This window comes from Phascolarctos cinereus, unplaced genomic scaffold (genome assembly GCF_003287225.1).
Source record: "Phascolarctos cinereus isolate Bilbo 61053 unplaced genomic scaffold, phaCin_HiC Scaffold_9;HRSCAF=440, whole genome shotgun sequence".
NCBI classification, from domain to species: Eukaryota; Metazoa; Chordata; class Mammalia; order Diprotodontia; family Phascolarctidae; genus Phascolarctos; species Phascolarctos cinereus.
In genome coordinates, this window is record NW_027556402.1 from 242,685,483 (window position 1) to 242,711,006 (window position 25,524).

At 45.0% G+C, this 25,524-nt stretch overlaps 1 protein-coding gene across 2 annotated transcripts in view; it reads left to right on the forward strand.

Moving 5' to 3' along the window:
* The window catches only part of LOC110223982 (transmembrane protein 263-like), a 361,940-nt gene that overhangs the window by 24,565 nt on the left and 311,851 nt on the right, over nt 1-25,524 (forward strand). The window contains exons 1-2 of one of the 2 annotated variants that reach the window (XM_021009762.2): nt 22,724-22,889; nt 23,688-23,778. In XM_021009762.2, the coding sequence (XP_020865421.1) occupies nt 23,709-23,778 (70 nt within the window). In that variant the 5' untranslated portion in view covers nt 22,724-22,889; nt 23,688-23,708. Of the gene's footprint in view, nt 1-22,723; nt 22,890-23,687; nt 23,779-25,524 lie in introns of those variants that run through there. The other variant, XM_021009761.2, reaches the window with a different exon arrangement.

The following is a 25,524-nucleotide window of genomic DNA, read 5'->3' on the forward strand; positions in this document are numbered from 1 at the left end:
GCTTGTGGTTCCTCCTATCTCCCCTCTCTGTGGCTCTGCCTGCCTGCAGCGTTCAGCCCCCTCACCTCCAGCCCTGCTTTCCTTCAAAACTTCATTCCCAATCCTCCCAGCTGTTCATGCCTTTCCTTTTCAGATTACTTTCCATTTACACTATATCTGTCTTATAGGGCCCAGTTATTTATCTGTTGTCTTCCTCATGACAATGTGAGTTACTTGGGGACAGGGACTATTTTTTGCCTTTCTTTTTATCCCCAGCATTTAGTACATAGGTTTACATATGCCCTTAACAAATGCTCGTTGACAGTGTGAGCCTGGAAACATACAGTGTATTTGTCATTTGAGGGTCAGCCCTGTTAAGTTCAGAAAAGCTTATCATTAGAGGGTAGATGACCAGCCAGTGATTTATTGACCATGTGACCATGGCTCATGAAGACCATCTCCTAAGCTGTGGAGAGACTGGTGTGGCCTAGTGGACAGTACACTGGACTGGGACCTAGTGTGACTCCTGTCTCAGACAATTAGTGGGATATGGCATTGGGCAGTTTACTTAACCTCCTTCAGATTCTGTTTCCTTATCTGTAAAATGAGTCTAATGGTATCTGTAGCTCCCACTTCACAAGGTTATTGTGCTGCTCAAATGATGATGCCTCACTTTGGAAACCTTGAAGCACTATATAAATGTCTTCTTATTTGTCTTCATATTTGTTCTCCTCACCTTCTTCCTCCTCCTCTTTTCCTATTACCACTGAAAATTCCTTTTTCTTATCTGTTTGATAAAATCAGGGGGCAGCTAGGTGGCGCAGTGGGTAGAGCACCAGCCCTGGATTCAGGAGGACCTGAGTTCAAATGCAGCCTCAGACACATAACACTTACTAGCTGTGTGACCCTGGGCAAGTCACTTAACCCCATTGCCTCGCCAAAAAAAAAAAAATCAGATAAAAATGGTCCTGGAACAAGTCACTATCCTGCTATTATTCTTTTATATTTAATGTTGTGTGGGCTATTGCCAATGTAGGTAAAATAACTACTTTTTATAGTTGCATAAAAACAGGGGATTGTGAGTTCCTCTTCCCTGTAAGCAAGCACCTGTAAGCAAGACAGCTCCAGGAGTAGGCTGAATTTCAGGGTGAGAAATGCCTTATCCCATTCCTGCATGGCTTTTGCTAGGTCTCTGTAACTCCACATAGCATGCAGTAATGGGTACTTGGTATGGCAACATTTGTTAAAAATACTGTGCTTAAGTTCTTAAAGATCTGTGTTCTGTGCAGGCCATTGGAGCCAACAGTTTGGTCTGGGTCTGAGATAATGCTGTGGTTCCAATACAATTTATTTGTTGAGTTCTCTAGGCTATTTGGAAGACTGTATTTGTAAAGTGGGCATTTGTCCCCATCAGTTCATGAGAGATAGTGAGCTTCTGATATATAATTCTAGGTCATATCTTGCTAGATATCTGGTAGATGCTAAATTTTTGCAGTCCTTGGTTATTTCCGTATTACGTATTATGTTATCTGTGGATTCATTTCATAATCTACATTGATCACCAAAGATAGTCTTCTTAAGGATAAACTTTCTGTAATTTGGGGCGCTGACATGGTTCTGAATTGACACCATAAACTCTAATCCTGTTTCCATAAACAATCACATGACCCAGTCATTTGTTCATTGTTTCTTTTTGGATATGGTGTTAATAGAGTTCAAATGGATGTTGTCTGCAGAGGACCTTTTGATTCCACTCATCAGATGGAGGGAAAGTGCTCTTACAAGTCCAATGGAGTGTACCCTTTGCTGTTTCTCTGTGAAGTGGTGTCTGCTTGTTCCAAAAATATTACTGTAGGTTTTTAAATAACTGTTTAGTATGTGTTATGAGAATGTCTATCAGTCTCTTTGATAGGTGAGAAAGTGTTCATTTTTTTTAATGCCTGCCTTATGGTGATGGGCCCTGTCTTCTGTTAATTCTCTTTGGTAGTTTTATGCTTGATTTGTTTTGCCTGAAGGAGGAGACCAAGGTGTTTGTTGTAATTGTTGCCTTCATCCATTGCTTCAACTTGACTTCTAGATTCAAGCTCTTGGAGCATTCAGTCTCCATCTTCATTTGCAGCACATTAAGAATTCTATCCTTACAGAATCCATACAACATTTTTAAAAAATTGGAGAAAGACAACATGAGAAGTTTAATGTGTCTTTTGATGAAGCTATATAGCTTAGCTTGATATCATCCACGTACATCAGATAATTGATAAGACGTTTTGGTCCAACTGCCTCTTTCATTCCTAGCTTTATTTGGAAGAGATGGTAATGGATTTAAATGTAGGCAGAACCATAACAGGCTTAAACTCTCTTTGAAAAACACCATACATTTATCAGTTGTCTTTGACATCATCATGGGCAACATGCTTTAAATAGAGAAGAGCTTTACATGTAGTCATCAGCCACTCCAGCAGTTTCATTGTACTTGAGTCCATTCTCTGTGTTTGCAGTACATGAATAAGCCAAAAGTTGTTGTTATTTGTCCTTTGTTCTCAAAGAGGACCCATGACATCACAGGGCAATGTCTTGACTTGCACATGGATTGGATTTAAGTGAGGCAGAGCTGGGCAAAGATGTCAGCCTCACTCTCTCCTCCAGGGTCATCAAAGACCAGTATGGAACTAAGTCAGAGTGCCAGTAAAGGCACTATAGATGTTATGACATTCTGAGACAGATTGCTCAGTGATTACTTATTCTTCTGGCTTCTGGTCTGGACCACCATTGTGGTCTTCTTGCTGGAATTCTGGCCAGCCTTGCCCTAGAGTCACTTGCTTTACTCTTCTCCGAACTCCTTCCAGTTGGCTCCTGGCTTACGCACTTAAGACATGGCATTGGAGACTGAATCTCTCCACTTTCTTGTACTATCCCTTTGATTGCCAACCCTGATGTCACCATACATATCCTGTAATGTAGAGTCCGAGATCTTGCAGACAAAATAGGAAGCCAGAAGGTCTTAGTGTATTAGGGATGAAACAGGAAATAGCCTCATTTGATAGAAGTTTACTTGAGTCAGGGTCAGACTTCTCTTGCTGGGACTCCATTAAATTCATTCAAAGAAATGGTTATGGGGCATCTATTATGTATGTAGCACATACACTGTGCACATCTGAGGCTACAAAGCAAATAAGACACAGCCCTTGGACTCAACTTACCTCCACCATTAAACTATAGAACCAGAACAGTATCTTCCTTCTCCTCATACTTTATACTTCTGATAGCACTTGATGGTTCATGATCTGCTTTCTTTGTGATGGCCCAGGAAGGTCATTGTGTAAGTATTCATGACTCTATTTTCTAGATGATAATACAGAGTCTCAGATAATGCCTGTGGTTAGCCCAAAATCATGTGGTCAGAACGTGGCAGAACCAGGGTTCAAACTGTTGATTTCCACTCCAGTGCTAACACAAATAACTATAATTCAGAATAGGAAGATGACAAGAATATAGGAAAGGTATAAAGTGCGATGTTAGTTTGAGAAGGAAACCCCTCTGGCCATAGGATTAGGGAAATTTTCACAGAGACTGGATCCTGGGTGGGGCAGATTAGAGCTAGATTGTGGAAAGCCTTAAATGCCAACCTAGGTGTGAGGAGTTTGCCTGGTGGGCAGGAAGGAGCTGCTCTAGGATAGTGATGGACCTGATGTAAGCGTATGGGAAGGAATCGAGTGGGCAAAGGCTGCAGCCCCATTGAAGGCAGGCTGGTAGATTAATTGGTATCTTCCAGCTCGTGATTGGATTGTGACATTCTTCAGTACTTTATTCTTTCATTCAACAAGCATTTATTAGGCATCTCTTGGGTGTAGGACCTTGTATGCCCCCAGGGCATAGATGCTTAATAAATGCTTGTTAAATTGAATTTGTAGAATTTACTTTTGGCCCAGACCTGTGTTTTCATTGGTGTAGAGTACATCCAACGTGCAAACTCCCTCCACCAAGAGACTCTCTCTCTTACCCTTATGCTCCTCAGGAGCTGCCTGGCACCTTCGGAGGGTGAGTGGCTCATCCAGAATTACAGGATCCAGCAGGGTTTGAACACAAGTCTTCCTGCCTCCACAGCAGGTCTTCTCTCCACTACACCAAGAGGACTGAGCATCTAATATTTGCCAGGTCTTGTACTAGGGAAGGGAGAACAGGAACATGAACGCGAGTTCCCTTCTCCCGTGGAGCCCCCAGTCTGGCAGAAATAAGACACAAACACATCTAACTTGTAGACAGTGTTATGTGAGAAGCCCCTGGAGAGGTGCCTACAGCCTGGGTTTGAGGTCAGGATGGCTCTGTTTTCCATCTCTGTGGATTCTCTGTGTTTTGGAGTGATCCTCTAGGGGTCTCCTTCTGTTTAGGTTCAGAAAGTCTGTTTCCATTCCTTCATTATGTGTGTCCAGAGCACTTAAGGCAAGACCTCCCAAGCGAGATTATTGGTGACTTCTCAGAGGATTTTGTTTCTGGGTTGACTTCATTCTCATTGCCCAAACATGTTTCTAAGAATTTCGTGTACACGGCTGAATCTTAATTTCTGCTTTTCTGCCAGCCCTCTGCATTCCTGAAATATCCTCAGAATGGATAGAAAATAGGTCTAGTACCATGAGTTTTGGCTTCCTCTAGGCTTCCTTTATGCATAGAAAATTCCTGATGTGTTGAGAACTTGGCTTTGCATAAATCTGCTATTGATTTCCTCAGTCTGTCTCATCATTGTTGGCAAATATGATATGAATACACAAATGCTAGTACTGTGGCTTAACCAGGGCCAGAGAGACAGACCAGAGGAGGATACTCCTTGGCTCCTGAGCAATTTTCTCTCCAGGGAGGATCCTGTAGGCTCCTACATCAATCAGGCAGTCAATAGGCATTTATTAGGTATATACCACATGCCGTGGGGTGGCTGGGTGGTGCCTGAAATCAGGAAGACTCATCTTCATGAGTTCAAATCTGCCCCCAGACAATTTGCTGCATGTGTGACCCTGGGCAAGTCACTTAATCCTGTTTGCCTCAGTTTCCTCCACTATAAATTGAGCTGGAAGAGGAAATGACAGACCTTCCAGTATCTTTGCCAAGAACACTCCAAATGGGGTCACAGAGAGTCAGACACCATTGAAATAACTGAACAACAGTAATCAAGCTCTGTACCAGGGGCCAGCCAGACAAATGCAAGCTTGAGATAGTTCCTGCCCTCAAGGAGCGTTCATCCCATTACGGGGGCAACATGTACATAAATAAATTTATACAAAATAGATGCAAATTTAATACAAGGTAATTTTTGGAAGGAGTCACTGGCAGCTGCGAAGCTGTGATCAAGGAAGGCCGAATGTGGAAAGTGGAACTTCAGCCAAGCCGTTTGAGCAGCCTGTGCCAAAGTGTCTCCATGTGGAGATGGAAGGCTGACAATCATGGGCAAGGAGCCACAGAATAAGTTTGGTTAGACTATAGAGTACGTGAAATAGAGTAACATAGGGCTAGAAAGGGAAATTGGAAGTACGTGAATGTGGCGAAATAGTCCACGTCAGCTTGAACAATGAGTGGAGAAAGGAGGATGGTGATTTTTGGAAGGAGATGGAAGAAGGAAGGCACTCTTAGCTGGGGCAAGAGTCTGGACTACATGACCTCTAACATCTGTCTAACTCCCTTGGACTGGGAGTCGGAAGATTTGGACTGTGATCCTTGCTAGTGAGAAGACCCATAGCCTTGAAGACAAACAAGTAGGTTTTGAAAACACAGAATGTTTGCTTCTTGCTAGCTCTGTGTCTTAATCTTTCTGAATGTCAGTTTCTTCATCTCTATATGTGACCTCTTTCTTGTTGGAGACCAGAAGACAAGAACATGAATGGGTTGTCCAAGTGAGGTTGACTCTGCCCATAAAGCTTTGGAGAAAGTTGAAGGATCATGACCATGAAGCTTTTTCTCCAGAGACTAAGAACAGAAGAGGGGGAACGACCAGGCTGGTATGAGAATTGGAAAAGCAGGAGCGAGGCTGTAGATGACGACAGCGCATCGTGGTGCTTGGAGGCCTGTGCATGTTTCCCTTGGGCCCTAAACTGAGAGCATCAGTTAAGTGAGGTGGAGATGCCACCCCTCACCATCACTGATGTGGAGCGGAGTAAAGACTGGCCACATCCCCTGCGCTTGCCAGCCTTAGAACACTGCAAGAGCAATGATGGCCAGGCAGGGTGGAATCCAAGCAAGAACACTGGTACTTGTTCCATGGACTCTGTGAGGATCTCACTGCTGCCTCTCCCTGTGTCTGGAGACACTAAGTGCGCTGACTCGAAGCACCCAGCCTGGTTGGCGGGGTACACCTCCACACTGGTTTGAAGTGGCTTGAGTGATGATTGTTTCAATATGCTTGGTTTTTCCTTCTCTTTCTAAAGTTATGAGTGCAGAACTGCATATAGCAAGGCCATGCTTGTGTGATTGACTGTGTTATAACTGAACTTGTATGTGATTGAAGCCCATTGATAACTAGGAAGTACTGGAAGGGGTCAGTTTTCCCAGTGGGCAGAGACACCATGAACCACAAATGTAGTTAGATAAATACACACAGACACTACACCCTTAAACTAAGGACACCACCCCCTGCCCCCCCCAAGGAGTGAAGCTAATAGGATAGAGGGAGTTAGCACTCTGAGAACCACAGAAGGATTAGTATTAGCAGAGTGCATCTTAATGTAGGGCAGAGCACAGAATCACCCAGCAAGACTCGGGGCTACCAGTCCTTGGCCCTCAACAATAGGGTCAGGTACTTGCCCAGCAGTGCCCCTGCTGGTTAAATAGAAAGTGATCATTTCATCGGATTTCTAAGGCCCCTTCTAGTTCTGATGTTCTTTGTTCTGTTTTCCTAAGGCCCCTTCAGTTCTAGCATGAATGAGGGAGTAACTTGCTCCAAGTTCCAGAGCTGGTAAGTATACCAGAGTGACAAAATCTCAGGATGAGGGACATCAGTGATCATCAGTCTATACCTAAATCATGATTTGAACTCAGTGCCTCTGACTCCAAATCTAGTCCTCTTTCTTCTTCACCTAGATCTTCTTTGGTAGAAAGTAGTCTTCTTTTTCCAGGTGGCTATATCTGGAGCAGAAACTCAGTGTTAGCTTTCTTTTGTGATATTCTGTCAGTCTAAGATAAATAGTATCTTCATAGCACTGGGGGGAATGGGAGGGGTAGAGGTGACCATATTGCAGCCAGGAGATGAAAGGGAAATATGCTCCTGGTTTGATTAGCAGCAACTTAAATTTCTGGCGTGTTTTAAGGTTTACAAACTACTTCATCAAAACAACACTATGAAATTGAAAACCCAAGTATCATTACCTCCATTTGACAAATGAGGAAACTGAGGCTTAGTGAAGTGACTCCCTAGATAGTATGGGCTTTGAAGTAAAAAAGATCCCATGTGTGCAAGCAGCCAGTCCCTAGTAGCCGTATTTTATTCTCAGTTCCTTGTGATAATAATGATTATAATAGCTAGCAGTGAAATAACATTAAGGTGTGCAAAATGTTTTTATGTTTTTGTGTTAGCTCATTTGAATCTCACTACCGCCCTTTGAGGGGGGTACTGTCCTTATCTCCACATTACAGATGAAGAAACTGAAGTGGAGAGTTGGTGCCTTTCCCAGAGTCCCACAGACAGAGAGTATCTGAGGCAGGTGTGGCCTTCAAGTCTTCCTGATTCCAGGACCAGCGCTCTATCAACTGCACCATCAAATTTCAACTCAAGTGGGTTTCAGGGTGAGGTTTTCTGGTTTTGTTGCCATCTGGCTCTCCATGGCCAGTCACGTGGTCACATTTTTCCTCTTCTGAAGTCTGTCTACATGGCTATCTGGGGGATTTTAGTCTGGTCATTAAGCAGATTCCAGAAACCCTACTTGTCGGGGATGTTGACCACCCTTTCCTCTTAGATTCTCTCTTCTCCCTTGGTTTTTGTGACACAGCTCTCTCCTGGTTCTTCTCCTGTCAGACCACTCCTCAGTATCTCTTACTGCATCTTTATCCTGGTCATGCTTGCTAACTGTGAGCATCCCCCAAGGTTGTGTCCTGGACCCTCTTCTCTTTTCTCTCTAGACCGTTTCACTTGGTGATCTCATCAGTAGCCCTAGATTCAGTAGTCATCTATGCTGATGATTCTCAAGTTTGCTTATCCCTTATCCTGCCCTAAGCTCTCTACTGACCTCTGTCTCACACCCCCAACTTCCTACTGGACATTTTGAGCAGAACGTCTCTCAGACATCTTAAACTCAATACATCCCAAACTGAGCTAATTATCTTTTTCCTCACCACAAACCCTCCCCTCTTCCTAACTTCCCTATTACTATGGAGGGCATACAGCCTAGAGGTCATCCTGGACTCCTCATTCTCTCTCACTCCCATATTCAATCTGTTGTCAAATGCTGTCCTTTCTTTGTAATACTTTATATTATCTCTTCCCTACCACTGCCGGTACCCTGGTGCAGCCTGCATCAGCTGATGTCTGGGCTATTGCAATAGCCTGCTGATTGATCTCTGCCTCCAGTTGACCCCTATTCTAGTCTGTCCTCCACTCAGCTGTCAAATAGATCTTCTCCAAGCACAAGTTTGACAATGTCACCCCCTATTCAGTCAATCCTAGGCTCCCTATTGCCTCCAGGATCCAATATGAAACTCTCTGGCATTCAGATCCCTTTGTAACTTGACCCCATGCCTTTCTGTAATCCAGTGATATTTGGTCCCACTGTGGTTCTCACATATAACACTCCATCTCCCAGCTCCAGGCACTTTTCCTTGGCTCTCCCCCAAGCCTGGAACTCTCTCCTTCCTCATCTCCCCCTCGTGGCTTCCCTGGCCTCCTTCAGGTCTCAGCTGACATCCCACTTTCTGCAGAAGCATATCCCAGCCCTCCTCAGTGCTAGTGCCTTCCCCTTGTGGATTGGCTTCAATCGATCCTGTATAAAGAGTGTACATAGTTGTTTGCATGTTGTCTCTCCTGCTAGACTGTGAGCTCCTTGAGAGCAGGGACTGTATTTTGCCTTTCTTGGTATCCCCAGTGTTTAGCACAATGCCTGGAAAATAGTTGGTGTTTAATAAATGCTTGTTGACTTGACATGTTTTAGAGGAAATTCCTGTTCAGGCAGAGGGTTGGACTTAGAAGGACCAGTGATGGTGATCTGTGCATAATGTGAGGGGCCCAAGGAAACCTGACCACTCTCCACATTACTTTAAAAAAGGAAAGAAGGGCTTTCGTGTGAAAAACAGCAAGAGAAAGATGGTAGACAGTCAGAGAGCCATCCTGACCTGTGCCATGAGGTTGGGGAGTAGACAGATGTGACCCAGGAGAAGAGAAGGACTGATGAACCCTTGGAGCTAGGCAACAGATAGGAGACTCTTCCAAGGAGGAAGGGACTGGACCTAATGAAAAAGAAACAACTTCTCTGGCTCCCAAAGGGTCTAGTAGATCAAGAGATGTTGCCAGAGGAGAGCTTTGCACTGAGGGTCCATTGTGGCAATTGGTGACTCTGTGCCAAGGGGTCCTGAGGCAGCTCCTTGGTGACCTGCTCTTAATAGAAAGGTTGGTTGGCTGTCTTGTTGGCTGGTGTGCCCAAAGCACAACAGAGACTCTCCCAACACTTATGAAAGCAGGTACAACTATCTGCTGATTCACACGGACAAAAGTAGTATTTCCCTAACAAATCTAGTAAGCCTGGCCAAAGATTTCAAGTCTTGAGCAAGAGGAACATCGGCTGTGTCCTCGTGACCATTGCCAGCTGAATTCAAGGGCTTCAGAAACAAAAGCGCATTGCTGAGTCAGAAGATGATGTCTGCTCTGGAACATGGTTGGCATTTACATAGCTTAGAATATAGAAATGACACTCCTGGCCAGAGATGAAGCACACCTAACAAGGGCTGGTAAGAATTAATTTGCTTAGAACATTTGCCAATCTCATCAAAAGCTCTTCAAGCTGAAAAAGGGGAACAAGGGAGAAAACTGCTCACAGATATTCAGCATCTACCTACCACAGTGACTAACTACTATAGCATAGAAAAAAGTACAGATACTCAAAGGATGAGACAGTGATAAAACCCAAGACCTGTACACAAATGTGCAAAATATGGGTAATGAACAAGGTGAAATAGAGAGCCTAGCTCAAGGGGGCATATTTGAAATGAAACCTAAAACTAGGTTGTGGCTCTTGGGAGCAGAGAAGGGATTGTTCTTTGTCTGGATCTTGATTTCATTGGTGTAGGGGATGTCCTTTGAGGAAGCACCTTCTTCCAATGCAAATCAGCAACTGTTGGAAACTTAGAGTCTTTATTGCTCTTAATGGGCCCTGAGATGGTGAGTGACTTGTCCAGGACCTCACAGTCAGTTTGTATCAAAGTTAGGACTTGAACCCAGGTCTCTCTGACTCTGAATCTAGCTCTCAGCCCATTATGCCACTTCTGTAAGTGCATATACCTTATGGAAAACAATATGAAACTTTGAGGTGGGGTGGGATGAAGGGACTTTGGGTGTGGAACAGTGTATATACTGTCCGACTTGATTAATGTGTTGATTAGTTTTGATGAACTGCTTTTTTAAATTTTTTGTTATAAGGGATAAGTCTAAGTGGGGGAAGGGGGAATTAAGAAATAAAGGTTATGTAAAAACAAAAAATATCAATAAAATCGATGTTAAAATTCTTTAAAAGAGATATACACATGTGAGAAAATATAGACACCAGAGTAGAGAAGCACAGTGGGAGAACATTTGGGTGTAACTCATAGAGGCAAGACCAGAGGTTCCCTGTTGAAGCTGACTCTCCCCTGGCCATGCCCTCACCAGCCACCTTGCCATCTGGAAAAGAGACAGTGACCTGGAGGGCCTAACTCTTACAGCTTCCAAACACCTGCCCTGAGACGCTGATGTCCTGATTGGTGAGGGCCTCAGAGGGCCCACTACATCTGGGCAAGCTACAGCCATGCTTTCCTTGACTCCCCATTCTTCCTCGCTGCCATGCTGGTACTTTCTAGGGTGTCTGTCTCCACCACCTCCCGCTTCTAGGATCACAATCAAACCAGTGCTGCCGTTGCTGCTCTAAAGTATGATGCAGCTCTACTCACCATCCCTGTAACTTTCCAAACCAAGATACCCTCTCCCTGGCCACGTGCTTTCTCTCCCTTGAGCTCTTTATCACTCTTTTCCCCTTTTATTTCATTCATGCATTCATGCATTCAAATAGAGGACAAGTTTGGGAAGCAGATCACAATCCAGTCACAAAACAAGGTGGAGTAGTGATAGGGAACTTCATGTATTCAGGTATGATTTTTTTTCTGCCAAAAGCAGAGAAGTCAATTATTTCTTGATGCATTATTTTTGTTGTTGTTCAGTCATTTCAGTCATGTCTGATTCTTTGTGACCCGATTTGGGGTTTTCTTGGTAAAGATACTGTATACTTGCCATTTTCTTCTCTAGCTAATTTTACAGATGAAGAAACTGAGGCAAACAGGGTGAAGTGATGCAGGTAGTAAGTCTGAGGCCAGATTTGAACTCAGGAAGATGAGTCTTCCTGACTCCAGCCTAGGAGCTCTATCCACTGCAGCACCACCTAGCTGCCCTTGACTGGATTTAATGATAATTTCATCCTTCAAAAGGCTGAAGAATCAATGAGGTAAAATTCTCTTCTAGATAAATTTCTCTCTAATATGAGAAACTGGTTGCTAGAAATAGACATGATGAGAATCTTGGAGGGAAATGATCTCTGTCTTCTGGAGTTTTTGATGGAGAAGGAAGGAAAAGCCTGGCATACTCTGACATGAACTCTAGGCTGTGGGAAAGCAAATAGCAAAAGTGTTCTAATAAAGGATAGCTAGGATTACATGGATTAAAACTCTGTGAGGAAAGTCAGTTCAAAAGGGGCAGAAAGTTCCCAAGAACTACGTCTGGACAGAAGAGCCAGTGACTCTGAAGAGAAGAAGGGGATGTGGACACGCAAGGTACTCATCAACCAACTTCAGTTTTTAAAATTTTCTGAACAGAAGGAAGAAGATGGCAGCATGGTCCATAAAATAGTGGCCGGATCCCAGAATGAACTGAAGATGTTCAGAAAAGCAAAGATAAAAAATTTTTTTTTCTTTTTGGCTGCGCAAGGCAAACAACGAGGATCAAAGATGAGGTTGGCATGCCCCTCAACGTGCATGAGTTGATGACAACATCATCGAGGGTGACAGAGGAAGCTGGAGCTTCTCAGCTCTCACTCTGCTTCTATTCTATTTGCCAAGGAGAAAGATTCTTAAACTGAAAAAGACAGAGCAATATGACTAAAAGGCAGTCAATAGCCAATATACCTAGGGAAATAATGAAAGAACACCTAGCAGTCCTTTATGAATTCAAGTCACTTAGACTAGATTAACCATGTCCTGAGGTGCTGAAAGCATTGGGAGATGTGATTGCTGAACCATTGGGATTTTTTAAAAGGACCTGGAGAATGGGTGAGATGCTGCATGGCTAGTGAGGGGTTAGTTTTCAAAAAAGAAAGCAAAGAATGGAGTCTGCAGCTTTGTCAGTGAGCTTGCCTTTGATTTAAAAACATGCTTTTTAAAAAGTTTAATTGTATTTCATTTCAAATGAAGATCCGCCTTCTTTTCCTCCCAACTCTCCTCTCCTTCCCTACCAACCCCCATGAGAAAGCAAGAAAAACAAAAGCCCTGTTTAAACACGTACAGTCAAGCAAAATAAATTCCCGCATCGACCCTGTCAAAATTGTGTGTGCGTGTATGTGTGTGTGTGTGTGTCTTAATCTGCACTCTTGCGTCCCTTGGCTCTCTGTCAGGAAGCGAGCAGCATGTTTCACCATAAGTCCTCTGGCTGATCGTTGTGTTGACCAGAGTTCCCAAGTCTTTCCAAGCTGTTTTTCTTTGCAATATTGTTGTCATTGTGTAAATTGGTCTCCTAGATCTGCGTCTGCCCCCTTCGTTATTTCTTATAGCACAATAGTATTAGTGTAAGATAAAATTCTGTATTGGAGTTGAAAAAATAAACTTCAGGAGTACGAGATGGGGAAATCAGGTTCAATGAGCAGTTTATGTCAAAGCGAATCTGGGAGGCTGAGTAGACTGCAAATGTAGTTAGCATCTAAAGTAAGACATGCTAGCCAAGAAAGGAAGTCGGTCCTTAAGCTGCTTTCAGAGAGGTCTAGCATCTAGGGATAGAGGGGCAACAATCCCACTGTATTCGCCTGCTTTCATTTCTGAGTATCTCATTTTAAGGAGATCAGTAATCTGCAGAGCATTCTGAAGAGAACAACCAGAAAGATAATAAAGGGCCTGGAGACCAGTCCAGTGAGGATCATTTGAAGGAACTGGAGATGATTAGCCTGGAAAAGAAAAGATTTAAAGGAATGATCGCTATCTTCAGGTAGCTAAAGGACCCATAACATGGAAAAAGAATCAGATGCTCTCATAGAGTGATAGACTTAGATGCAGAAGAGCCCAGCTCTCTCTTTTTACAGCTGAGGTAGTAGTGTCAGAGGTGGGATTTGAACCTAAGTCCTCTCATTTCACAGCTCTGTGCACCCCTATTGCTTGGACCCAGGAGGCATAACTAGGGCCAGTAGAGTACTAGCAAAATGGTTGGTTTGGTCTGATAGGAGGAAAAACCAACCACGGGAGCTATCTAAAAGTAGTATGAGCTGTCCCAGGAGCTGGAGGGCTGTTCTTCATTGGAGGTCCTCGGTCAACAATGGATGAAAACGCGTCAGGGATGTTGCAGAGGGGGTTTTTTGTTCATGTCTGGGTTGGACTAAGTGACCTAAAAGTTTCCTTCCCATGCATGCCAAGGATTCTGGGGCTCTGTTAAGTCTGGCCTCTTCTCTGTTTTGCCTTTTCATCTTCTTTCAAACTTCTTTTGTTACTAGGATGAATAATCTGGCTGTTATTAACAAGTATTTAGTCAGTATTTATTAAGCACCTACCATGTGGCAGGTGCTAGGGATACAAAGCAAAAAATTAAACAATTCCTACTCACAACAAAATTTGTTGTTGTTCAGTCATTTCCATCGTGTCTAACTCTTTGTGACCCGATTTGGGGTTTTCTTGGCAAAGATGTTGGAGTTGTTTGTCATTTCCTTCTCCAGCTCATTTTATAGAGGAGGAAACTGAGGTAAACTGAGTTAAGTGACTTGCCCAGGGACAGGGCCACACAGAAGTAAGTGTCTGAGGCTGGATTTGAACTCAGGAAGATGAGTCTTCCTAACTCCAGAGCCAGTACTCTATCCAGTGTGCCACCTAGCTGCCTATCTTCTACTGGAGGAGGTAACAAATACATGCATACATACATACATACATGTGTGTGTGTATGTATACAAACTGAATATAAAGACAATAAACACAAAATAAATCCCTCCCTCCTAGAGAAAATTAGGAAGGGCTTCCTGGAGAAGGTGGTGCCTGAGTGGAGTCTTGAAGAAGAGAAGCCTTCTCTGTGAGGCAGAGGTGAAGAAGAGAAGCATTGCCGACCTGGGGAACAGCCAGTCCAGGGTCACACAGTGATGGCAGATGGAGATTTGAGTGTCAGGAAGAGAGAGAAGACCAGTTTGTCCAGACTGCAGAGTCCAGGAAAGGGAGTGATGGCCAGGGAAGCTGGAAAGCTAGGTGGGGAAGGACTGAGAACGCGGACCAGAAGGATTCATATTTGATCCTCCAGGCAATGGGGAGCCCCCGGAGTGGATTGAGCAGGAGAGTGACAGGGTCGGATTAACAATCAGAAACTCCTTTCATCTCTCTCTCAGTGATTTCCTGGCGTATTTCCCCCTGCTCATCCTCATGATGACTCATAGTGTTAGACTTTCCACTTATAAAGTACTTTCAGGATAGGCATAGGCCAGGATTGGACTTTTGATTTTACTGATGTAGGTATTATACTGTCTCTGGGACAATAATAATCGCTGGTTTGTATTTAGCAGTTTAAGGTTTGCAGAATGCTTTACAAATATCATCTCATTTATCCTTCACAACAGCCCTAGGAGGTAGGTGCTCTTATTAGCCCCTTTCTAGACATTAATAAACTGAAGCAGGAGAAGGAAATGGCAGCCGCTGCAGGATCTCTGCCAAGAAAACACCAAATGGGGTCACAAAGAGTCAGATGTGACTGAACAAAAATAAAATGGAAGCAGATAGAGGTTATGTGACTTGCCCAGAGTCACACAGCTAGTAAGTGTCTGAGGCTGGATTCAAACTCAGATCTTCCTGATGCCTGATCTAGCACTCTGTGCACTATGCCACCTAGCTGCCTCTACTTAATAGCTAGTGTTTAGATAACTCTTTTAAAATTTGCAAAACGTTTCACAAATATCTCATTTTACCCTCAGAACAGTACTGGGAGGTAAATGTTATTTTAGAGTGAATTTTTTGCCTTGGTAATAGCAGTGCCTTCCAAACCACCAGACCTGCTTCCTGCCCAGTCCCCACTGCCATTATTGTGGGGAGAAATCTTCATGGATGGGCACTTCCTCATCACTACCAGCAACAACTGTTGCTCAGCTGCCACCCACAGACAGACAGCCCCACTGTCCCTTCCCACCATTTCTGCTTTCAGCCCAGCCGTCATGATCATCATCTGGGGAAGTGACCCCTGTGGAGGAGGAGCCAGCCATCCCCACCAGCTGCCACCCAAGGCAGACAAACCAGCCTGGCAGATGTAGCTGGTCCCCCACCCTGAGGAAGAGACAGGAGGCAGCATGGGCCAGGCAGCTCAAATCACCAGCGGCTTCCCTGACCCCGAGCCCCCCAAGTCCTGGGAGTAGGACATTAATGTCATTTAAGAAAAGGCATTAACATCTGCTCTGTTGCTGTACCTTAAGGACCATGGGACTTTTCTATCTGACTTGCAATTGAAACTTTCCATATGTATAATCTCCTCCGTTGGAATATGAGCTCATTGTTCCATTTATAGCTCCTGTGCTTAGCAAATAGTAAGTGCTTAATTAAAATTCTTCATTCATCACTATCCCTACTGTACAGTTGAGGAAACTGAGGCAGACAGATGAAGTGACTTGCCCAGGATCGCACAGATAGCTCATCTCGGGCCAGTTTTGGCCTTGGGTCTTCCTGATTCCAGGTGTAATGCTCTATTTTGTATGCCATTTAGCTGCCTCGACTTGAACTCTCTTCCACAGGGTAGGTACTGGGAAGTAGGATTATTTTCCTCAGGCTTCTATGCATAATCTTGAGGGGTGTACTTTTTTAAATTAAGTAATTAATTTTTAGTTTTCAACATTCACTTCCATAATATTTTGGGCTCTAAATTTTCTCTGCCTCCCTCCCTTCCCCCTACTCAAGACAGTGTGCAGTCTGATATAGGTTCTACATATACATTGATATTAAACATATTTTTACATTAGTCATGTTGTAAAGAAGAATTGGAACCAATGGGAGAAACCATGAGAAAGAAGAAACAACAAAAAAAAGAGAGGGAGAGCAAATAGTATGCTTGGATCTGCATTCAGACTCCATAGTTCTTTCTATGGATGTGGATAGAATTTTTCATCATGAGTCTTTTGTACTTGTCTTAGATCCTTGCATTTCTGAGAAAAGCTAAGTCTATCAAAGTTAGTCATGGCACAGTGTTGCTGTTACGTGTACAGTGTTCTCCTGGTTCTGCTCACTCAGCATCAGACCATACAAGTCTTTCCAGGTTTTTCTGAAGTCTGCCTGCTCATCATTCTTATAGAACGATAGTATTCCATCACATTCATATACCGCAACTTGCTCAGCCATTCCCCAATTGATGAACATCAAAGGTATACTTCTAAGAGAGAGTTCCTGAGCCCCCACCAGAATATTCCCCATCAGCAACAACCCAGTAGACTCTATTAGCTTTTAGAAAAGGCATTCTATTAGAAATGTAGTAAGAAAAGTTGATGTAAAGCATCACCCCCCCCAAAAAAAAAACCCTAAGGGGTCCACAAATACATGCAGAGTCTATGGGTGGGAGTTGTAAGTTTCACATTAGATGGTGAAGAATATGAGTAGAGAATGTGTTACAAAAGTGTATTTCTCAACTCCTGGTCCAGGAAGCGCTTTTTTCCCTTCATGGAGTCCTCATAAGGTTTCCTTCATGTGTAACTCTCCACAGTGTGGGCTGCTTAGGAAGACTTCCAGGAAACTGAGACTCAGAAAGGGGAATAGATCTGCTTCCTATTGCCTCTTGACTTGTTTAACCAGTCTTGGTTGTGGCCTGTTCAGGAGATGTCATGCAGAATAAGCATGTGGGCCCTTATTCATGTCAAAACCTGAATTTGTTTTTCCAGGGCTGCAAATTTTAAAAAAACATTTCAACTCTGTATTTATCTAGCAGGAAACCAGGGTTAAATTATACCCCTTTTAAATAAACATGTGCCTAATTATAGGAAGATGCAGCTTACTTTTACAGCTCTGTCAGGATTTTCCCATCAGGCCCCAGTCTTTGTTGATAACTCTCCAGCCAAAAGGATCCAATTGGGCAGCGACTTCAGAAATTCAGTCTCTTCAGGGGGATTGAAGAGCTAATACTGCGCAGCAAGGGATGACAGAGGCCGTTTTTGCTGAAAGGCTGCATGTGCAGGGGTTGATAGGGATTTGGGGGAGCTGTGTTTTCTTTAAGCTATTGCCAATGGCATTTTCTGACACTAGTGATGCATTTAAGCAACCTCCTCAACTGTCTCTCAACCAGAAGTTAGACTCCAACAAAATTGTTGCACAACAGAGCAATTTTTAGGTGAGGATAGAAAATTGTATGATCCCTACCTCCGCCCCACTCCCCAAACCCCTCTTCAGAAAAAATTAAAAATATCTGAGGATTAAGAATCTTTTACTGACTGTTCTCTTTGAGCTGTACCAGTCATATTAATAATATCCATCTAGACATCTCATGATCAGACATGCAATTGTAGATCATTAGTACTGGAGCTTGGAATGTAAGATGTTAGAGTTTGAAGTGTCAGAGCTTGAAGGAAGCAAAGAACACAGAACAGAGCCTTAGAACTAGAAGAGACTTTGGAACATAGAATGTTTTTTAAAAAACACTTTCATTGATATCTTTTGTTTTCACATTGCCTAAATTCCCCCCTGCATCCTCCATTCTAGAGAGCCATTACTTATAACAAAGATTTTGAGCAAAAAGAGAAAAAAATCAGTAAAACCAATTAATACATCAATAAAATCTGACAATATATGCAAGGTCGCACACCCCTGGAGCCCTCCCATCTCTGCAAAGGCCTCGGGAGGAAGCATCCTCTCCTAAGTCTCCTATGGGTCTCTTCAAACAGAATGTTGGAGGGTGAAGGAGCCAGGAGGTTATCTAGTCATTAGATGTCAATAAGCTTATTGAGGGCAGAGACAATGTTGGCTTTTTCTTCATGTTCTTAGCCCTTCACAGCGTGCCTGATACGTAGTAAGCACTGACTAAGTGCTTATTGATCAATTGATAGTTACAACTATAAGGCCTCTAGTCTCTCTTGGGAATTTCTTGCTTCTTGGCAGCTAATTGTCTCCACACAGTGGTCTCTAATGAGACTCCAGTGATATAATGCTTTACACCAGTGGGGCTCACAGAAAGTGTTGTTAAATGGGGGGCTCCTGGGAGACCATGGGTACTTAGAGGAGCAGCCAAGGGCCCTAGCCAGGAGACTTGCAGGAAAATCCACTGCTGTGAGTGAGAAGCGAGGCAGGAAAGGTGGGGAGAGAGGGGAGAACCTGCTAGCCCTTCAGACTCAGAGTCATGCGATGTTAGAGCTGGATGGAATCATAGAAATTGTCGCAGATTCATTGGATATTCAAAATGGCAGCCACTTCAGAGATTATCTCATCCAACCCTTGTATTCTAGAGCTTTAGAGATGCGGGCCATGAGATGGAAAGTGACTTGTCCATGGACAGACACAGTGAAGTAGTGAGAGGCAGAGTGGGTACTAGGCCTCCAATCTCCTGACTCCTGGTCCTGGGGTCAGAGCTGGAAGTGACCTTAGAGGTCTCCAGTCCAACCCACCCGTTTTCTAGTTGAGGAAATTCAGAGCCAGAGATGGTGAGGGCTTGGCCCCTGGTCACATGACTATGAAGTGCCAGAGGCAGGATTTGAACCCAGCTCCCCTGATTCTTGATACATTTCTCTTAAGCACGTCATCACTGGTGCCATTTCTGCCATGCCCCCTGCCTCCCACCTTAGAAGTCATGTGGCTCGTCTGGCTCGTCAGACCCAGAGACAGCCCAATACCATCTTGAAGAAGTCACATTTTCCCCTTGGAGCCCTTGTTTCTTCATCTGTAAAATGGGGCTTATAATAATAGCTGCACTATCTATCCTTTAGGGTTGCTTTATGTAGATGTGGGTTTTTATTACCATTTAGTCCAGCCCCCTGTTTTTAGAGGGGAGGAAACTGAGAACCAAGGAAGCCTAGGATGGGACCAATGCCACAAGCCAAAGAGTGATTTCGGCCTTTTGGAGGTGGAGGCAAAAGCTTCCTTTGGTGCTTGTCCCCCAGAGGGACTTTCACAGCTGAGTCTCCCCCAGCATCCCCCATTTTGGTCTGGGGCCAAGAGGCTGCTTTGTCCTTCTGCCCTCGGGCCTTTGGCAACTTGGCCAGGACCCAAGAGCTCACCACCTGCCTTGGATTCCTGGCTAGCACACCACCATGCACTCAAGTGAGGTGCTGTTTTCTCACACGATGTGAGATCCTTAAGCTTATTTATAGTCCTAAAGATGGCACTTTAATTCAGATGTGAACCATGCCAGTCACCACATATGCCAGACTGGTTTCTGCCTGCAGTTGCTCTTCAGGAGCTTCATCTAAAAGGCCTCTCAGCTTCCTGAATCTTGAGGCAATTGAGGTTCAAGGACTAGACAAGCTCCATTGGTCAATGATGCTCTCAGAGGCTCTCCTAGCTAGGAGCTGAGACAGCTGGGGTGACTTTACTGTTGTTCCCCGGGAGATGCAGGATTGTCAGACCACAGAATGTAGAAGTTGGAGCACATCTCACAACATAGTGTCAGGGCTGGGAATGACCTCAGAACACGGGACGTCAGAGCCGGAGGGGACCTTAGGATATGAGCCATCAGAAGCAGAAAGGACCTTGTACATCGAGTCCAACCTTCTGTATTTACAGTCGGGGAAACTCAGACCCTCAGAGACTTGCCCAGGGCCACACAGGTAGTGTCTTAGATGATCGTGAGGCGCTTTGGCCAAGGAGCCCCAAGCTGTGCTTGTGGCTTTAACAGTGGTTTATGAAGCTTGGCCCTGAGGAGAAACAGAGATTAAGTTATTTTAGGGTTAAGGTATTGAAAGCTGGCATGAAAACAGAAACATATTTTAGGCGTGGTAACAGAAATGTAATGGAGAGAATCAAGACACTGGTATTTTGAGAGTGCTGGATTTGCTCCTAACTAGCTGGAGGCAGGACGCTTCATCTCTCTGGATCTCAGCTTTATCATCTGTAAAATGGGCAATAGGATGGACTAGGGGGTCTCCAAGGTGCCTTATAGTTCTGACATTCTTCATTCTTAGATCTCTTCTGGCTCTTACAGTCTGTGTTCTCAGAACTGTGTTCTAATGTTCCCCCATTTCTGACATTTTCTGTTCTAAGGTCCTGCCCTTTTCTGACATTTCACATTTTATGTCTTTGACATTTGGTATTTTAAGATCCCTCCCAGCTATGACATTCTTCGTTCTAAGGCCCCTTTCCAGATTCTACATTGAAGGCCTCTACAAAAAGGAGATGGAAGGGCATTGGAAACAACCTGTCTCCTTCACAATTTGGCTAGGGGGTGCCAAGGTTCATAACCCAAGTCGCTGGCATCAGGAATCCCTACAACTAGCTCTGGGCCCAGTGTCTAGAACTTATCCAAGATCTCATGGCAGCCTAGCATGGGACTGGAAGAACTAGACAGAAAACACCAGCTTTGGCTAACACCATTGACCAGATTGTGCTGTGGCAGCAGAGCTGAAATTGTCCTTTAGGGAAGGAGGGGAATAGTAGAAAGTAAGGACATAACTCTAGCCTCAGAGTCTCCCTGAAGTCAGTCTCAGCATCCTTGGTCCTGCCCTCATCCCCGAGGCTACTGCAGCAACCTTCTCCTTACCTTCTGGCCTCTAGTGTTCCCCCTCCAAGCCATGCTCCACAGCTGTCCAATTACATTCTGGAAACCCAAGTCTTAGGTCGCTCCCCTGTCCAGGAATGTTTTCTGTCCCTCTACGCATTGCCTCTGATAAAATGCACACTCTTCAGGTTGGCATTGAAAGGCCTTGCCCACCTAGCCTTTTCCAATATGCCCAGATTTGTCGTGTATCCCTTCTCATGCTCAACGTTCCTGCCAGACTGGGCTCCTTGCCATAGCCTGGATTCAGCATCTCATCGTTCCTGTGCCTTGTCACAACTGGCTCTCTGCTTTTCTGTGCCTGTCTCCCTCTCTGTCTCCCTCTCTGTCTCTCTCTCTCTCTCTCTCTCTCTCTCTCTCACACACACACACACACACACACACACACACACACACAAAAACCCTAAAGCTCTGCTGAAAAGGGGACCATTATTTGTAATTTAGAAAAAAGCAAGGGGAACAATGGGGGAAAGATGCGCCTTCCCAGGGGCAGACAGATCTGGTGAGCAGGTGTCTCTGACATGCTCTTCCCCTCTTAGCCTTGACCTGCCCCCCTCTTTCCCATTTGCTCTCATTTAGACTGAAGTAGTTATCAAGTTCTCCAGATAACAAAATCTCCAATTTTATAACCAAGTCAGGTTCACAGATTTGCAGGCACCAATTATGTGCGCTCTCTCTCTCTCTCTCTCTCTCTCTCTCTCTCTCTCTCTCTCTCTCTCTCTCTCTCTCACCAATTAAATTTGCAGGTGTGATAATTTCAACATCAGCAGTCTCAGGTTATCTTAGAAGATATTTTCATGAAATATTTATGAGTCTCTGGGAATGTTAACCCCTTCAGCTGGCACATGTCCATGGAACCAGGGCATCTATGGAGTAGGAAAGAGGCTGGTCAAGAGTGTTCGTCGCTAGCAATGGGCTGTGTACAAGTTCTACGTCAGGCATCGAGGCTGGGCCAGAACTGAAGGGAGCATGGCGAGTTTAGGCACCACTTGGTTGAAAGCCTTTATTAAAATTCCCTAGAATTGGACTATTCCAAGCTTAGCACCATTCTTCTCAGTTCTTGGGGCCAGTCTGTAAAACAGCACCATAGGGACTGCAGTGCTAAGGCAGATCAGTGTGCTGTAGAGGAAAGAGACCCAGGCAGGGGACTGGGGGCAGGAGGCAGGGGCCAGGGGGCCTGGCTTCTAGTCCTACTTCTCGTGGTGACAAGAACTCCCATTCCCTGCCCTGCAAACTTCGGTTGCTTTGTCACGGATGGAGTGGAGGGGAATTGGAGGTCTCAGAGCCTATGCTCCGTGGGGGCTTAGGAAGCTGCAAGTTCCAGAGCTTCCTGTGATGTAACTATGAACAGTTAGTACTTCTGTTGATCAGCTGCTGAGGAGTGGAGCAGGTTATCTAGGTGGGAGAGGGAGCCACCCCAGCCCAAGTCCTCATCCTCTGGAAGTCCTGAAGCATTTGCAGAATGCTTCTCTCACAGCCAGTAGTCCCGAAGCTTTCAGGGTGCCTGATTCCTTGGGCCTCAGTTTCTTCTTTAAAGTGAAGGGGTTAAACAAGAACTCTTAAGGCCCCTTCCATCTCTAATAATCTGTGCTCTGTGTTCTAAGATCCCTTCAGGACCAAGGTGTCAGGGAGTGGGGCACAGGAGAAAAGAACCTGGATGTGGATCCCGAAGCCCCAGGTTCACGTCCCAGCCCTGTTCCTTGGCGTCTGGACTGTCACTTCCTCTCTTTAGACCTCGGCTTCTGTTATCTGTAAAAAGAGGAGCTTTGGCCAGAGAAGCGTTCAAGCTGGGGACCCTCCGGTGGGTAGTCTGCTGAAAGCTGGGGCCCCTTGCTCAAGACACTGTTTTTAAATGCATAAAATAAAGTGCCGGGGATTACAAATAAAACCAGTTATATTGAAATACAATTATCAAACTATTTTTTAAAAATCAGTTCACAGGCCTCAGGTTAAGAACCCCTGCTCCAGAGTCTCATTCAAAGGTACATCTTAGGATCCTGCAGTCCCTCCACCCAGCATCATGGTTTAGCACCCTCTGGGGCTCCAGGGGAAGAGTGAGGGTTCAAATGCTAGATCCTGGGCTTTTACTGTGTCTTGGAGCAGTAGATAGAGCACTTGGCCTGGAGTTAGGAAGACCTGAGTTCCAATCCAAGCTCAGATGCTTTTTTTAGCTGTGTGACCTTGGGCAAGTCACTTAACTTCTGTTTGCCTCAGTTTCCTCATCTCTAAAATAGGGATCATAATAGCACCTATTTTGTAGGGTTGTTGTGAGAATCGAATTAGATAATAATTCCAAAGCACTTAGCACATAGTCGATTGTTATCATCATCATCTCAGCTGGCATTGAGATGGCCTTGCTTTTTCAGGATCCTAGAGTCCATTGCTGGAAGGTCCCTTTGTGGTTATCTAGTCTGATCCTACCCCTGTTCCTGGGCCGCTCCGTGAGACAGCCTTCCCAGAGCACTTCAAGGCCCCCTCCTTAGCTCTCCCTAATACTGGATGTGCTATGATCTGCAGATATCTGGTGAAGTCTGCAGACTCTGCCTCAGGCCAAAGCCTGGCCACCCTCTCTGTCCTCACCCCTGTATTCTTCGTATAGGAGCAGAGCCCAGATGAGGAGATGGTCGAAGAGGATATGGAAACCCCTGTGGAGGAGCTGCCGTCGCACCTGCGGGAAGATCCCCACGAAGGTATTGTGCCCGGGGCCTCTGCCCTTCTCTCTCTCTCTCTCTCTCTCTCTCTCTCTCTCTCTCTCTCTCTCTCTCTCTCTCTCTCTCTCTCTCAAACTTCCCTTAGGGGGTCCCCCTTCTCTCTGCATGTGCCAGTCATCTTCTTACTAGGAAGCTGATGTGGGTGGGAAGGTGAGGGCTCAGCAGGGGCTCCCCTCCAGCAGCCGGGTGACAGCGTATACCCATCAGCTCCCAGGTGTCACTTGAGTTTAAGGAAAGCGGCAGCTGCCAGTGGCACCTTGTCATGTTGGAAATGTAGTTTGTATTTGGGAAAATCAGGGGTTTTAATTAAAAGCAATTATGTCTGAGCCTCCTGTCACATGGCTTGGCTTGTCGTCTTTGACAGTTAAGCAGAGTTGAAGCTGCTGGTGAGAGGGAGGGTGGCTCAGTAATTCCCACCTTGCCTTCTGCCTGGTGTAGAAGGGGCCTGGCTCCTGGCTCATCCTGCCAACACCTCCCTTGCTCCTTCTGGACTTTTGCATCAGAAGAATCACGTTTGCCAGGCAATTGCCCAGGAACAAATGAAATGTTCCTTGGTGATGGATTGCCTGACTGCCATCCCTTTCTCCCCATCCCCAGCTCACCCCCTTCCTTTTTTTTTTCACTTTTGAAAGTCGTTCATAGTTGAGGGGGGAAATTATAAGTGGTGATGTCAGCAGGGCTCAGAAATGCCTTTTGGTGAAGAAGCTCTGATTCCCACGGCCGGGTTTCTGTAAAAGCAGTGGACAGCCCCACGTGTCGCACGGGTGTCTGCCATGATCCCTTGTGGAGCAGGGCAGAAGAGCTGACGCTGGACCCTGTGAGACTGGCCCCTTGTCTGAGGGGGCAGCAGACAGCTAGGCGGTGCACACAGCGGTCTGCCTTGAGTGCTGATTCCTTCCCTAGACCATGAGCTCTCAGAGGGCAACGGCTGTGTCTGCTGGCATTACTGGAGAGGCCGCTTCAAAAAAAAGATCAATCAGCAAGCCTTTGTTAAGCACCTGCTGTGTTCCAGCACCGTGCTGGGCTCTGGAGATACAAGCACAAGAATGAAAGTCTCTTATCACAAGGAACTTACACTGTCATGAGGGAGACAGCCAACACATACACATGTGTGTTTACGTGCATGTGTGTATTATATACGCACATATATGTGCTTATATGTATAAATGTACACATGTGTATAGCATAAATATCAGGTTAACAAATACATATACTCACATACATATGCATACATGTATATATATATATACACACACACACACACACACACACACATACACAGAAGTCACATGCAAGAGAGTTTACTTACAAAGAGGTCAGGAAAGGCTTCTTACAAGAGATGGTGTGTTGGCTGCGCCTTTCAGGAAGAGAGGGCTCTGTGGGCCCGAGATTTGGAGGGGAACTTGTGCCAGGCATGTGCAAAGTCATGGAGATTTGTTTTGGGGTGTGTGTATGAGGCACAGAGAGAAGGCTCGTTTGTGTGGCTTTAAAAACCATACAGAGAAGTCTCTGTTTTATTTGAGAGGCACCAAAAAACCCCTGGAGGTGACCAGACATTGGGGTGATGTGGTCAGATCTGTGCTTACAGAAAATTCTTCGGGCATTAGCAAGTCGGGTGGACTAACGTGGAGAGAGACCAAGGCAGGGAACCCAGTTAGGAGGCCCAGCGATAATTAGGTTAGTCGAGTGGTAAACGTTTATTTAGTGCCTGCTGCGTGCCAAGCA